This window comes from Elaeis guineensis, chromosome 14, assembly GCF_000442705.2.
Source record: "Elaeis guineensis isolate ETL-2024a chromosome 14, EG11, whole genome shotgun sequence".
NCBI classification, from domain to species: domain Eukaryota; kingdom Viridiplantae; phylum Streptophyta; class Magnoliopsida; order Arecales; family Arecaceae; genus Elaeis; species Elaeis guineensis.
Window position 1 is genome coordinate 48913152 of NC_026006.2, and position 14838 is coordinate 48927989.

At 36.5% G+C, this 14838-nt stretch overlaps 1 protein-coding gene across 2 annotated transcripts; it reads right to left on the reverse strand.

The window, feature by feature from the left end:
- Positions 1-410: 410 nt before the first annotated feature.
- LOC105057788 (peroxisomal adenine nucleotide carrier 1) lies at positions 411-12835 on the reverse strand. 2 transcript variants are annotated; one of them, XM_029268276.2, is made up of 5 exons: positions 12516-12835; positions 6137-6245; positions 5850-5996; positions 1204-1373; positions 411-977 (listed from the first exon to the last, which is right to left on the reverse strand). In XM_029268276.2, exons 1-5 carry the CDS (start codon positions 12659-12661, stop codon positions 698-700), a joined length of 852 nt encoding a protein of 283 aa, XP_029124109.1. In that variant the 5' UTR covers positions 12662-12835; the 3' UTR covers positions 411-697. The 2 variants fall into 2 exon arrangements, with proteins under 2 accessions (XP_029124109.1, XP_010938787.1); XM_010940485.4 differs by having other exon boundaries at positions 6137-6368; positions 12516-12834.
- Positions 12836-14838: the final 2003 nt, after the last annotated feature.

Here is a 14838-nt window from a genome sequence, read left to right on the forward strand (position 1 = left end):
AGAACCCAATGCACCAATAACAGGGAACAAGAGATATAAGAGCATATCTAAATAGGATCCCATCATGCGGAACCTCCTTCAAGCAGCCAGAGGTCTGTTTTCAGGGTGAAATTCATTAGCCAAAGAGAGCTGTTCGTAACACCTGAGAGTGCAGGGTGTAAACATCTTGGAACAATTCATCATTAATCACCATAATATTCCATTATTAGGGAAAAATAACCACTACCATCACTGTATACAGCAAAGCAGAAATCAATTGTGGGTTTCTGTGAAAATTTCCATACAAAAGGAAGTGAAGAAAAGAAGCAGCATGAATTGCCAGACTTCGATGCACTCTTTTTCAGTCATCACAAGCTAATTTGCTTAACAGAGCACAGTTTCAGAGAATATTAAACCCAGAAGTCAAGGCATTCCAAAGCAAGAGACATCATTAGCACTCCTGATGCCCCAACTCAATTTCTCATTACATCCAACAAATGTCCTGAAGATTATTCATGTGAGATCCTCCCTGAGAGGCCATTGTTTGAGTAATAAAAGTAAACCAAATATTTCTACTAAATACATCGTTTTCTCTGGAGAAAATTTTCACAACAGTTGGCTGCCTCATTTCTAACACCTATTTCTTTGACAACAAAAATCTTACTTGGATATTGGAAATTGATCAGCCATGTTATTTTCAAGATAGAAGGATGTATATCTATATGGTCTTTATCCTCCTCTGAGAAACCAACAGATACCTTCGAAGTGCAAGCATTGAGATCCAAGTATACCTTGAAATTTTCTCCTTAATCATGAGAAGCAATGCAGAGCTCAGAACAGTCTTCAAAATCTGAGCCTGTAACCCCTTGAAGAAACCAGGAATTCCTTCCTTTTTCCATATAGCAAGTAAAGCACCTATCATTGTCTGGGGTGGTCTGGATGGGCCATCCTTCTTGGAGCCATCGTGTGAATCAGAAGCCTGAATCATGACTTTACACCTGTTCACAAGTTCCCAGATCTCAGAGTTGACACAGTGATTTCCAACTTGCAGCAAAAGAAAAGTGAATGAAAACAATTAACTTCGTGATATTACACCAATCAAATTAACAAAAATCAGGAAATAATAAATTAGGAAAGGATAGGCAGTTTCTTATTAGCACAAAAGCATTGTTAGGAAATAATATGGTTGATACAAGTCGAAAAACCATTGGAAGATCTAGCTACCTGATTGCTGGATAAGTCAGGATAGTTGCCACACTCTTTGAAATGGCACCTAAAACAAAAGCTGAGAAAGCTGAAAGAGCTTCTGGAGAAGATTTTGCAGTTGCTGGGGCAACCTTATTGCTTTGTCTCCTCTTTAAAAGTCTTCGCTTCAGCTGATCAAATACTGTGTACTGGAACATTGTCAAGTCAAAGGCAAATTAGTGGAGGTTCAGTTTTGTCCCAAACTGCTGATTAAAATAGAAATATTCGGCAGTTCCACCAGCTTTTTTTTTTTGTTAATTATATATCATCAATGGAAAATATTTTTTAATCCTAGCATATCATTCTTATCATTCAACAGCAAAGAAAAAATTTGGCATATATGCGATAATTTCCACACAAATATAACTAAAAGGAACAGCCTATCAATGATGCACATATAAAGGCCAAGAACACGAACTGTCATATCAAAATAGTGGGCAATGAGATCATATGCCGATCATCTTTTCTGCTGTAAATGTGAGATTTCTTTCACTGTAGATTACAACTTACAAACAAATCAGTAGCAGTAGTTGATGCTAACAGTAACACGAGGATGGAAAAGATTAAACTTCTATATTCAGACAACAATATCTTTATATATTTGTTCTTTTGTTTAAGAAGCTTCCAATGATTTTGCAGGGGCCTATAGTCAATTTTGAAGATCATTAGCACAATATCAGAATTTTTCAAGTTTATTTCAGTATAAACTAAGAAAATAATGAGATCAGAATTCCATAGTAATCTTGTCAATCTATTTTCAAAGAACGAACCAATAGTGCATGGTCATGTCTAATGCACAATTTTTGTGAGTTATAATTCACATTAAGTATGCAGAAATTTCAAGAAAAAAAAAAAAAAAAAGTTCACCTATATAGATCCATTTAAGGTCTCAACTTAATGCGCAATCAACCTGGCTACAGGACATGTTTAGTGGCAACATGCAAGTCAGGGGGCTCTCTTGAAGGGCAGAGGTGCAAGACATGGAGCATTAAGAGCAGATAAGATGAAAATAGGGTTGAAGAACGTAAAGGATGGAAAAGAAAAAGACAAAGCAGGAAGTCACTGGATAGAAAGATTAACTTGTTCAGGAAGGTGAATATGCAAAGACCTTAAGGACAAAGAACCAGCCTTGGATTGACTTAGTCTTCAAATTTAACACAACAAAGCTACAAAAGAAAAAAAATGGAGAAAAGCTGGAAATACTCAAAATTTAAATGCATGATAGGGTTGTGGGAAAAAATAGAGGACAAGATGTGCCCCATAACTGAAGCACAGAGTTATTTAGAGGGGAGCAGGGCAGGATTTGTTTAATGGACCACGGTCAAAGAAAGAAGAGAGGAGAGAATAGAAAAATAAAGAGTTGAAAAGCTGGGGGTGGGGGGGGGGGGTGCGGGTGTGTTGTGGTGAGGAGGCAGGAGAGAGAGAGAGGAGGGAGTGGGTTTCTAAGTTGGGATCCCCTTTTTGCAAGCCGCTGTGCATCCACACACACAGAGTGCCTGTGTAAAAACACTGGCATGCTAAAATTCTGCACATGCAGTGCACGGTGAACCACCACGCAAAGGCCACTAAAGCTTAAAATCTTCAAGGTTTGGAGTTGAGACTTTGGAAGCCACCTAATCAAGTACCCAAAGTTTATGATTCCACATGACTCGCGTGAAGGAGGATAAAAAGGGAAAAGCTTAGGAGTCCAACACACTGCATGCTAGATTTCAGGCCTTCCCAATATCTATATCTCAATTGATACATACATATGTGCATGCATACATACATATACATACAATATATATACATTGAACCTTTAATTAGAAACTTAGTTCTTCCAAAATCAATGATGAGCCATCCAAATCGAAAATCCACACTGTCGATTTTGATTTGCACCTCAAAAATTGCTTAGAAGTTTAAAGATGGCATCTTTGTACGATATGTGTGAAAAAATAGATGATGTATCATAATAGTGTGCTAAAATACATGAGAGGGCATTTAAATCGAGAATCCATTTTGCTAATCATGATTCACTATTACATATCTTGAAACATCTACAAATTGAAAATCGATACTCATGTTATAGCACATCATCATATCGTTCCATTAAAACAGTCTATTTTTGCACCCACTTGATCACAAATGTTCAGTGCAGCATCTGAAAGCTCATATGCATCTTTAAGATTTAAAAAAAAAAAATTCAAGATAACATATTTGAAAGTCATATTACTTGTTTCATTCAATAGCAGAGATCAGACACCAGCTTAACTTGCAACATGACCAACTTATTCGCAAGACTTTACAAAGATTAAGAGTTGAAATAAGGGGATTTTTCTGAGTTTGTTACTTTGACTTCAAAAATAACTGCAATTTCTTATTGGACCATATCTCCTCTTTCATCCATGCTCAAAACAAGTCCAAAGGACCCTTGGAGCATCATTGTATATGAGCTTAAATTGCATGCCAAACAGTGTTTTTACCTATTGACCAATCAACCAAGTTTCAATGCAAATCTCTCTTTTGCACCAAGTTCTATCTGCCAGAACTTAATACTCGCTAACATCGAGTTGACAATAGATTAAAAGTGCCATAAAACATATTCATGACTCTGGATCATAATTAATGCATAAAGTCAGGACCGTTGTAATAAGACAAACTTCTTGTTGGGGTTTAAATGTTAAAGTATTATATATTTACATAACTGACAGATGATTATTTAGTGAGCTAGACATTAAAGTACAAAATATAAAAAATGAATTATAGTAACTTGTCTCACTTCTAACTCCTCGGTAAGTGTGTTGCCAATCTAATTTTCCTATTATGTATTATGAAGTCATATCCCACTAACCTAGGAAAAAAAGTATTATTTAGTAGCTGGTTGACATTGTGACCAAATTACATGAACAAACAATAGCACATTGATGGAATACGGCATCGTTTTAAGGGACTAACCTTGTTTAGCTAACAGGACATGTTTTTATTTATCCAAACACCATGAATGCTGGCCAAAAGGAGAGGATTTTAATCAGGTTGACAAGACAATTGTCAAAAGAAGCCAAATATGCACTTTGTAAAAGTGTGTTGTTTTTTTTTTGGTACAGAAAATGGGGTGAGGGGGGGCTAAACCGGCATAGCAACCCCCTCTGGACGTAACCATGAGAGCCCCCACCCCACTGAGTGAATGTTCGATGCAAGGAGCAATAAGTGCAATCCCCTCCCCACCACACCCGAGGGGAGACACCGAGTCGAGTGAGTACGTCACCCCCAGCCCCACCTTAGCACACAGCGGACCAGAGTACTATAATTCTTTAATAGATTAGGGAGGATTTTCAACCAAAAAAGCTATAGAAAATTTGCAACACCATGGTTTGCCATGGTATGAACCTTCAGCTGAAACTGAAACCAGTAATGAAATGATTATATTTTCGTGGGAAACCAATCTAAAATGGAAGTTGGTTGTAAAGTTTCAGATGGAACCAACTTATACAGCTAAAACAGCTACATATATGGGTGAATTGTGAAATGCCTCCGTTGTATCTTCATTTCCTTCAAATTCCAAGAAACTAATCCTCAAAAGCGAACTTAGATTTTGCAAGTTTCAAGATCCGGGAGTACTGCAATTTTGGTTTAACATAACTAGAAAAAAACCTTTTTTATATATATTATAGGCTACCCTATGGCTGACATGATGACTGTTTTGTTCTACACCATCCTTGACTAATAAATGGTACTTTAGATGCAAATTACGTGAAACATGTTTTTTGATGTATTAAAAAATTGACTGTTTGACACTTCCAGCACAATACCATTAAAACACCCTATAGTCCCTGATTTGTTTTATTCTGGAATCTTTTCCTGAATTTCCATATGCTTAACAGGTTTAGATTTGTTACAAGTATTTTAGATGAAAGTGCTGAATCTAGAGCCGAACTACTGAAAATGATATTCACAATTTTACCTTGCCATAACCAAGACTGGAACTGATTTTTTAGAAGCTTGTGATTTCATAAATTGTGCACCACATGAAGTTATAAGCCTTAATTGCCTGCCTCAAAGAAATTCCTCATGATTCATTTAAGAGATGAAAGCCAATGAAGTAACCTGTGTTTCATGCAATTGTCATATAATATTTATTTGGAAGATTCATGCCACGCATCCACTCTACACAATTAACTAACTAAATCTTTTTGCCCATTTGGAACTTGGAAAAGGAAACAAAATGAGAAGAAATTGGAGAGTCCCTAGTCTGACAGATTTTTATCCTGTTGTCGTTTATTCTTTTCCTCTCACACAGAGTCCATCCTCAGAGCCCTATTCAGCAACTTAAGATTTCATCTGCAAATCACTGAAACTGATTATTCAAGAACCTTTCACCCACACAATCTGATAAAAGAACTTGCTAAATTAAGAACTAGAGAACTATCTAATTATTGCACAACCAATCTACATCTGATTATTGGCCCACAAGATGCATTCAGAGTTCTCGTTAGTTGATTAGTAGGTTAAAAAAATAACATTATCTTTAATAAGAACTGCATATACATAAGAGAAGCTACATGACTACTAGATAATCTATACTAATGTTAGCAATTTCGAATAGTATTCCCATATGATCACGATACTAAAAAGTACCATCATGGTACCTGAATAGAAGGATTCGAGGTCAACAGAAGAGATACTCCAAGGCCACCATATGCATCACTCCATGAACCCTCTGAAAGAGTTTTAAGCAATCCCTTGGATTTACCAAAAGCACTTGTTTGCATTCTAGAAGATGCTGTATCCAATGGCTGAACAAAGATAAAAATTAAGAAAAGGGAAAAGCAACATGAATTATACTCAAAAATCTCAATATAAAGTTTGCTACAATGCTAAAAAGCAGGAATTTATTTAAAATTGATGTCGAATTTGGTGTGTAATTATTGACTACCTGTGTTATGATAACAGTACAAGCACCGGCGGCAGCAGCTACAACCAGGTTGGCTTTTGTTCCCACAGATTTGGCTCCACTCTTTTTCAAATACAGACGTTTGAAATAGCTATAGCCATAAAAATAAACAAACTGAGATATGAAAGATTGCAAATTCTTGGTCCCAAGTCCTTGGTACAGGGAAAGAACTTGGCGTGTAGAAATTGCTTCCCACAAGACATCTGAAAGGTTCCTAGAAGAAACAGTTCAAAAGAAATTAGATAAATAAGTTATGCTATATAGAAAATGGTCTGCTTGCAATTGTAATATACACCAAATCCCAGAAAAGGGAAACAAAATTAGAAACCCATATAAACTATTGCTATATTCAGACAAGATTCTGTGCCTTAAGTATAGTTATTTCATTCTCAGATGTTTATAGGTGCTTGAATATGTTGTGTTGGCCGCCAAAGGTCCATAAGCTGCACTCCAAGAAGTGAGCATTAAGATTCATAAAGGAATTCATTAGCCAATTCCTTGCACCAAATCCAATCATTGATACAGGGTTGAGTCTAAAACTGCTAATTGTTTACCAATACATAGTATCCAAACTTCATTTGTGCATGTGGTCCCCCATTAAAATATCAAACTGAGACAACATCTAGAGAAACATATATTATATTAAGAGATGCCTTTAAGTACACCTGTCAACAATCCATCCTTTAACCTCATAGGCTTTCTAATTACCAAGTGTCATGCTAATGATTTTGTGTTAGGTGCTCATGAAAGTTCACCAAGGGTGGCTAAAACTTTACAATGCTGTAATTATCAGATTATGGATGCCTAGCAACAAAAACACTGATATTAAGAATTATTTAAGCATAAAATTAAGCTTGAGCAACCTAATGTAATTGCAAAAGTTTCAAATTTTTGAATGATTCAAAGGATTCTAATGGAAAGCTTAAGGTTTCAACAGGGACATTCCTGACACAAGGGCCATGTTGAGCATCATTATTGCGGAAGGTCTCATTCATAAAACTGGCAGATGCAGGAACTGGTGGAGATGCAATTCATGCCATCAAGCAAGATTCGGGAAAATTATCAGATTTATCAGTTTTTAATCCTAGAAAAAAGATACAACTAAGAAAAGGAAGCAAGTGAAGGAGGGATGCTAATTGCTCCCCTGTTTCTTTTCTTTAGTCTACAGCTGACCTAGTTCCATATGCTTGCAGCCTACATATATGCCCGAAAAGCCAAAAACAAATTCACAAACCTCATCTTTTTTCGTAATGAATAAACCTTGCTGTTTGAGTCCTAAATGATTCTACATAACTATTAAAAAAAAAAAAGCTGATAACTGTGACCAGTTAAACCTCATTTATTCTTGTAATAGCCAAAACCACAAGGATTACTTTTAAAAAGGCAAAAAAATTTAAGAGGTTTATTTAAGTTTCAAAACTATTGATTACATTTTTGAGCAATATTTTGTTGTTAGAGAAAATTAATTTGAACTTTTTGGGACATGTATCTGTTCCAATAATGGCCCATTCCATGCAACTTGCATAAGAACTAAGGGACTATATGCCTAGCATATCCATCATAGCGCTCCAGGATACCAAGGTAACCATAAATCTGGCCCATATTGATGCCTAAGCCATTTGTTGGTTTCCTTGGCAAGAGCATGAGCTGATTTTCTCTTTCCAAATCCTTCAACTCTCTTGTTTGGAATCCAACATAGTCCTCTTTGTAAGACAACCTAGACCAAATTATATTGGTGTAGCACCAAATTTATAGGAACAAAAATTCAAAACAGCCTTCTTAAGCAGCGAGAAATAATCCTTAACCTTCCTCACCTGTACACAGAACACAATTTACATTCAAGAATTTCAGTTTGCAGTAGAGCAATCGGCAAATAAATGATTTTACAGATATGGATCTTATCCTGGTGCAGCCCAAAATGAGAAAAAAACCAGCTGCACCCAAGCTAAGTTAAACATTAATCCAACCTCATATCTTGATTTAAGTTTATTTTAAAAGTTTATTAGGTGCCCACTTCATTGCATTGTTTTCTTACAGTGAGTGCTTATTGGAACAGCAAAGGACATAAGCATTACTTTGGGCATCCAAATGTAAGCAGGAAAATGATCATTAGAACTTATAAGGGTTTAATTACCGCTGAAATTTAAGGAAACCAATAAAAACTGAGCAGCACAGATTAGCAAGGTATCGACTGAGTCTTGATAGACTGTCTGAAGTTAAAGCGTCTATGGTTTTCTGTCCTTGACCAAAACGAAACAGAATGACAATCACAAGCACTAAAGGCAAGGAAAACTTCCTTTTGGTGATTCATACAAGTGATTCTCTACATGATAAGAAAATTGCAGTCAAATCCCTTTTTCCTTGAACTAGTAAGAATATACATGCATGTGCATGTAGAATCATTCTATAGCTGAAGTCATTCTGAGTAAATCAAATAGTGTAAACCAGTTGGGATCACAGGCAAAGTTCCAGCAGTAAAAGCTGGTCATGAGCAAAGAAGATACTAGCATCATGTCATTTGTTGGCCACTCTGAGCTTAACCATTTTCCTGCATGTGCTGAACAAAATATGGACATTTAGTTATAGAAAGCTACATATTAAGCATTTACTGAGTAATTGGATGGTTGAAAGGAAAGAACTTTCAAGGAGCTGATAGAAATTAAAATCCTAAACCAGTCAAATTAGTAAATCCAAATTTGAAGATAAATTGATCATGAGGAAAAATTTTAGGAGCTGATTAGGAGCACATATCAGTTGTTTAGGGCATCAACTATCAGCAGGAGACTGGATGGATTGTTCTGGGCATGCAAATCTAGGCAGGAGAATGGCTGTTAGAAGCTTTTAATGAGGACCATAACCAAGGAAACAAATTGCAATTATGAGCCTCAGACAGAGCAGAGCCCTACGTTTGCTGCTGAGAAGAAGGGGCTGGACCTTCTTTGAATGTCTGGCAGCCATCTTGATTTACTGCTACATCTAGGGAAGCTCAGTTGGTAGCTAGTTCATGATGTGCCGCTGCAGCTTCTTCCCCGTCAAGAGATGTCCCTTCTTCTTATCTCCAGCATCCCCCGATCCACTTTCAAGCTATCTCGAATCCCGTGGGGCATCGACAACAAGACACAACGCAGGGGCAGATCAGCTTCACTGGGACCTGGAACAAGGAGGGAGATGCAAGGCCACCAACCCCACCCCAAGAGAGAGAAAGACACTGACCAAACCAACCTAATATCTCAATTAGCACAGTGGGACCAGAGTAGGAAGTATTAACTGGTGAGTAGCCACCGTGGTTCCTATTGAGTCTTAATAGGAGATAAAAAGAGGACTGATTGGTCAACATTCTATAGGACATTAGTCAGCAGTCTCGGACAGCTTTGTTTTCATAATTATGAATCATAATTAGGGTAGCAAAGGTAGATGATTGACACTCTCAAAAAAGCATTAAAAGTCGAGCGTCCTGCACAACTGTTTTGGACTATTGGACAGGGATATATTGAGTGAAATTAACAAGCCTTTATCCCTCCCTCTAGCATGCTCTTATAATTCTTACACAGTTTCCTCCACTTATCCCTCCATCTTCTATCATTTTTATTATTTTTATTGATAAATCGTTGCTATTCCACAACAGTTACTTATCTGAACTACATATCCGATTTCTAAAATGAAATTGTCATGCTGTTTATCATACAAGAGAAAACCAGCAATTGAACTCAGAATCTGCTGCTAATTATTCTCAATTTTGCCTCCAGAATCGAGGATTTACCACAGATATGCCAAACTTAGGTTTCTACTTTGCATGAAGATCATGTTCGAGCCCTTTGTAGTTGCTTGTCCAGTAGCTTGATACATTGGTTCTCTCTCTCCATTTTGCATATTGTCATGCAACCTTTTTCCCTTCATTCCACCATGACTCACAGTTTGAGTTTCCTTGAGTTCATATCATCAACCCTCAACTGCAAGCAAAGTTCAACTCCATCAAAGAGATTCCTATGTGTACAATATTAATCTTGTGAAGTAATTCTTATTGAGTTCCATTGTGCATTCATTTCTCCTCCATGGCATGACTGCTAATATCACATCCGTTGTTTGAAAGAATTACTGACAACAAAAAAAGCAAAGCAAAGCTCTAAAGCCTCACTTTTTGTCCTTAAAATCTTCTCAAGCGAGGTTGTAAAGTTCAATAAGTTGAACCTCCTTAAGGAACATGTTTTGGGGTAAGTCCCAGGAATTTATATTAGCTGCACATTCATCTATGAAGAAATGGCAAGTTGCCTCTGCAACTTAACTTCCAAGTAAAGAACCTTGTTTCAAACCTTGATCTAGAGTGTTACCTCCAATAACTAGCCACATGAGGAATCTTTCAATGTGCAAACCTTCATCAACCACCACTATATTAGCTTCCTATTTTTCCTCCAAGCTATCATGGCCATTAGTAATTCTATCTTTTCGACATAGCATGTTGACCCCATACTTAAGTTAAGACCATAGTTTACCATAAAGGAGGATGTATCCAAGGTCTATAATGACCAATAAACTGCATTCTGATCTATGAAGCACAGGTACTCTTATTTCAGGCATGTACCAACATCGGATACGTCTTCAGTGTGGATACGTTTCCGGTACGGCACCGGTACTCCTATCTCTACATTCTTGAGATTGCAAGTTTGTTTCTTGATGAATTAGATGTGAAAAAGAAGTTTTTTGCTGATGATGCAAAAAATGAAGCAGCTCAAACTATTATCACTTGATTATCAAGACTTACTATTTTGATTTCTTCTACTTATTTAGACTGCTAGTTTTTTCTTTTCGTTAATTGCAAGTGTTTGTTTATTTTTTTATGACAATACTTATAAATTTAGTTGAAATTTGAGAACTTAATTTTATTAATATTCGAATATTATATATATAATTTAGTATTTTCATATATTTTTATTAATATTAAAATATTATATATATTCAAATATTAATAAAAATATAAAATATGTAGCCGCATCCGTATCATGATTTTTTCAGCGTACCCATACCATAAAATACCCGTACTGCGTACCGGTATCTATGCTTCCTAGATTCTAATCCGATACGGATTAAATGATACTGGAATATTGCATGATACTGCAAGCATTGTTAGATTAAAATTAAACCACATGAAACTAAATACAGAAAAAGAAAGGATATATATGTAGGATAAGGCCTATAATCTGGTAAGCATTGCATGTCACTTTACCAATAATTTCTTTAAGGAAAACACAATGGTTCAATCTATACAATGAAACCCCTTACAATATCCACTACAAAACACACATACACACACACAAAAAAAAAAGGCACAAAAAAGCCTGAAATAGATGAAAGATTGTGATTTGTGACTATATCAGAAAGCATCAAATTATACTAGTCTTTACAAACACTCCTATCAGCGTCCTCCCACTAGAAAGTCGCTTCCATCTGAATCATCCAGACAAAGCTATCTTTATTTCCAAAATCTTAATGATTCTTTTCGGGCCAATCTAACAATTAAGATGTTCCCTCCAGGGAACAACCAAAATCCCAATGGATTCTTACGTCTTTAAACAAAAAAGAACCTTAACCATCAAGCCCTGCATCAATTACAAATGGTCAACTTTAAGTCTGTATTTTCTGATCATTCCTACCAGAGGCAGCCATTGCAACTTTTCTCCAAATTCTTTCTTGGAACGTTCGTCCATGGAAAGTTCAGGTCTTCCCCTCTTCTTTCTAAACCCTTCAAATCTAAATAAAATGATTTTTTTTCCCTTAAAAAAGAGCACCTCACCAACGAAAAATCAGTCTCACAATTTGGCACCCTTCTCTAATGAAGGCTTCCAGGTCAGAGTCCTGTGATGTGTATCTGGGATTTCAAATTCGCAACAAGACATCTTGAAGGTCTCCTCATCTCTTCCAGTCATACTAATTACACTCCAAATCTTGCTGAGATCTAGACCATAGATTGTCCACAGCAGCATCAGGCAACAACATATTCAGGCACCAGATTGAGCTCATTTCCACGCCACCATATAGGCATCGAACACACAAGATCCCATACTTGCGAGAACAAAAAAGAAAGCACCAAGATACCACTCCAAAATTACAAAGTTTAAACAAAAAATAAAAAACCATCCAAGAAAACAAGGGAATTCTCCAAATCCTCCAAAAGCTGCAACTAATTGAACAAACTAACAGAATCAAACACCCGCTTTAAATCCTAACAAACGGATCGAAAGAATGAATATATGAAAAATCAATTTTTTGATCTGAAGATCAAATTCGAGAACTGAAAAAACTGAACCGAAAGCAGAAAAAATTCGAATCGAAAGAATAGAGAGAGAAAGAGAGAGAGAAGGTATACCTGTACTTCTGCCGGCCGTGGGATCGGACTTCGGCCTGGTATTTGGTCTTGCAGGTGTCGAGGGGGTACAGCACGGTGGTGCTGACCAGCGCCCCCACCGCCCCGGACGTCGCCTCCGTCAGCGACTCCCAATCCACGCCCGCCATGGACCAACCCCCGAGATCGCTACTATCTATTCACGACGCTCTCATTCTCTCTCTCACACACAACACACAGACACAGGTATTTAGTAGGAGTCGTCTACGCCTTGGCTTCTTCCCCTCTTCTCTTCTCTTCCCACCTAAGACGGCCAAATGAACTTTCGTAATCGGTGCTGAGTCTTTTCACGTAACAAATCCTTTTTAATTAAACAGCTAGAAGGGAGAGGAGGAGCGTACGATTGTGACGTGGGCAGGAGAGGGAAAAGAAAGCGGATCTTCTCCTCTGTCTAATTCCGTTGACGGCGTTTAGGTCAAACGAAGGGAGTGGGTCGGAGGAACGATACGGCGTTTGGTCCCCGTGTGGTGGTCCATTAGCCCCAAACTCGTCCCTCGAAGTGCAGAACGTTGAACATTGCCTGTTGGTTGATATTTGGGAGCTAGCGGACAAGTGCACTTCATTTGCCGCAAATCACATTGCAGAAAAGTAAACAGTGCGGTAGATTCGGTGGTCTTTTCTGACCGTTTTGATCGCATTTTGTAAACATGATTCACCGATACTTTTGTTATTTTATTTTTAATTTTATTGAATATATTCGGATCATCCGATTTTATCTGATAAAAAAAAAAAAAGAATGGTGGGGCACCGATGAGCGCAAGGATGGGTCAAATAAGGGAGATGCAGGGAAATTCATTGCACATCGTGATGTAGAAAATTCAGACATAAAATTATTTCGTTCTATCAGACCATGTAGTCATCATTTTTCAACATACATTAAATATCCATAATTTTATTTTTTCATTTAAAATTTTGAATGATAAAAATATCTTTTTTTTAAAAAAAAAATTATGACATCCTGTACCGATATTATAGAATCCTGAGTTGAAATTATGACTTTCTGCACAGAATGTCATAATTTTTTCATAAAATGTCATAAAGAGAAATAGGATATTTTTGTTACTGAAAAAATTTTGAAAAGAAATAAAAATTTTTATCATTTAAAAATTTTAATAAAAAAATAGGACTACAGATATTAAATGTGCGTTGAAAAGTGATGACTGTGTAGTCCAATCGAATGAGATGATATACTTCATATCGAATTTTCTCTGGATGCAAATAGTCTGGCCATGGGTCATTTCTTTTCTATAATTTTTATTTTATTTTGCATCTTGGTAGTTGTAGATAGGCAAGCCATACACACCATGATCCTGAAGTCTCATCTTGGAATCACATCTTGGCTTGCATGCAAGCTTGCGACCACATGATTCATGACGAGAGTTAAATGGTCCAATACACAAACCGTATAGCATGTATCACATGATAGCTACATTCGCAAATATTAGTTGAATTACATATATGATTGACTTGGGCTTGCTTCGATGTTTTGATTTACGTCAAACTGAAAATGATACAGCACATCAAAATAACTTGCTGAGTTACTAGGAGTGAGTAACTTGGAATTTCTATTTTCTTGTTATTTGTATTTTTAATTTTTAACCTTTTCATATTTCTTTTGTAGTTTATTTCATACATGATATAGTGTTAATTTCACATTTTAATTTAATGCTTTTACTTCATCTTTTGCTGTCATGAGAAGGTTGCTAGAATATCACAAGGTTCAATGATATAATTTACAGAAGTAAGATTTGTCGTACATTATATGCATATTTATATTCAGCTCTTTTTCTGAAAAAAAAGAGAGATAAAAATAAGGAAAAAAAAAAGATGGTGGAGACATGCATCACTGTAGGTGGTTGGATGGTTGGATGGTTGGATGCTTTTTTTTCTTCCCTCCTATAGTTGAAAGCCTTACCATCTATGACTAGATAGAAGTTCCAAAAGCATTACTCCTCATTACTAGTTTAGACTTATTATAATCCCATCTAGAAAGAAATATAGGTGGCAACTCCTACATTCCCCTTCATCACTCTCACTTTGTGAAGACATATTTCACGTTTCTCTTGATATTTCTATTTTTTATTTTTGAGTGCTTTTAAAATTATTTGTTTGCATTTAGGTTATATATTTACACTACTTTGTGATTTTTGGAGCAATTGGTTCAAGGATAATGTGAGCTTCATGGATACTGATTGTAATAAAAAACAAAGGTACTACAGTATGCTACACCTGTAATTGTAAACCAGCATCAAGATATAAAGTAAAGATAGATGAATGTACACATATG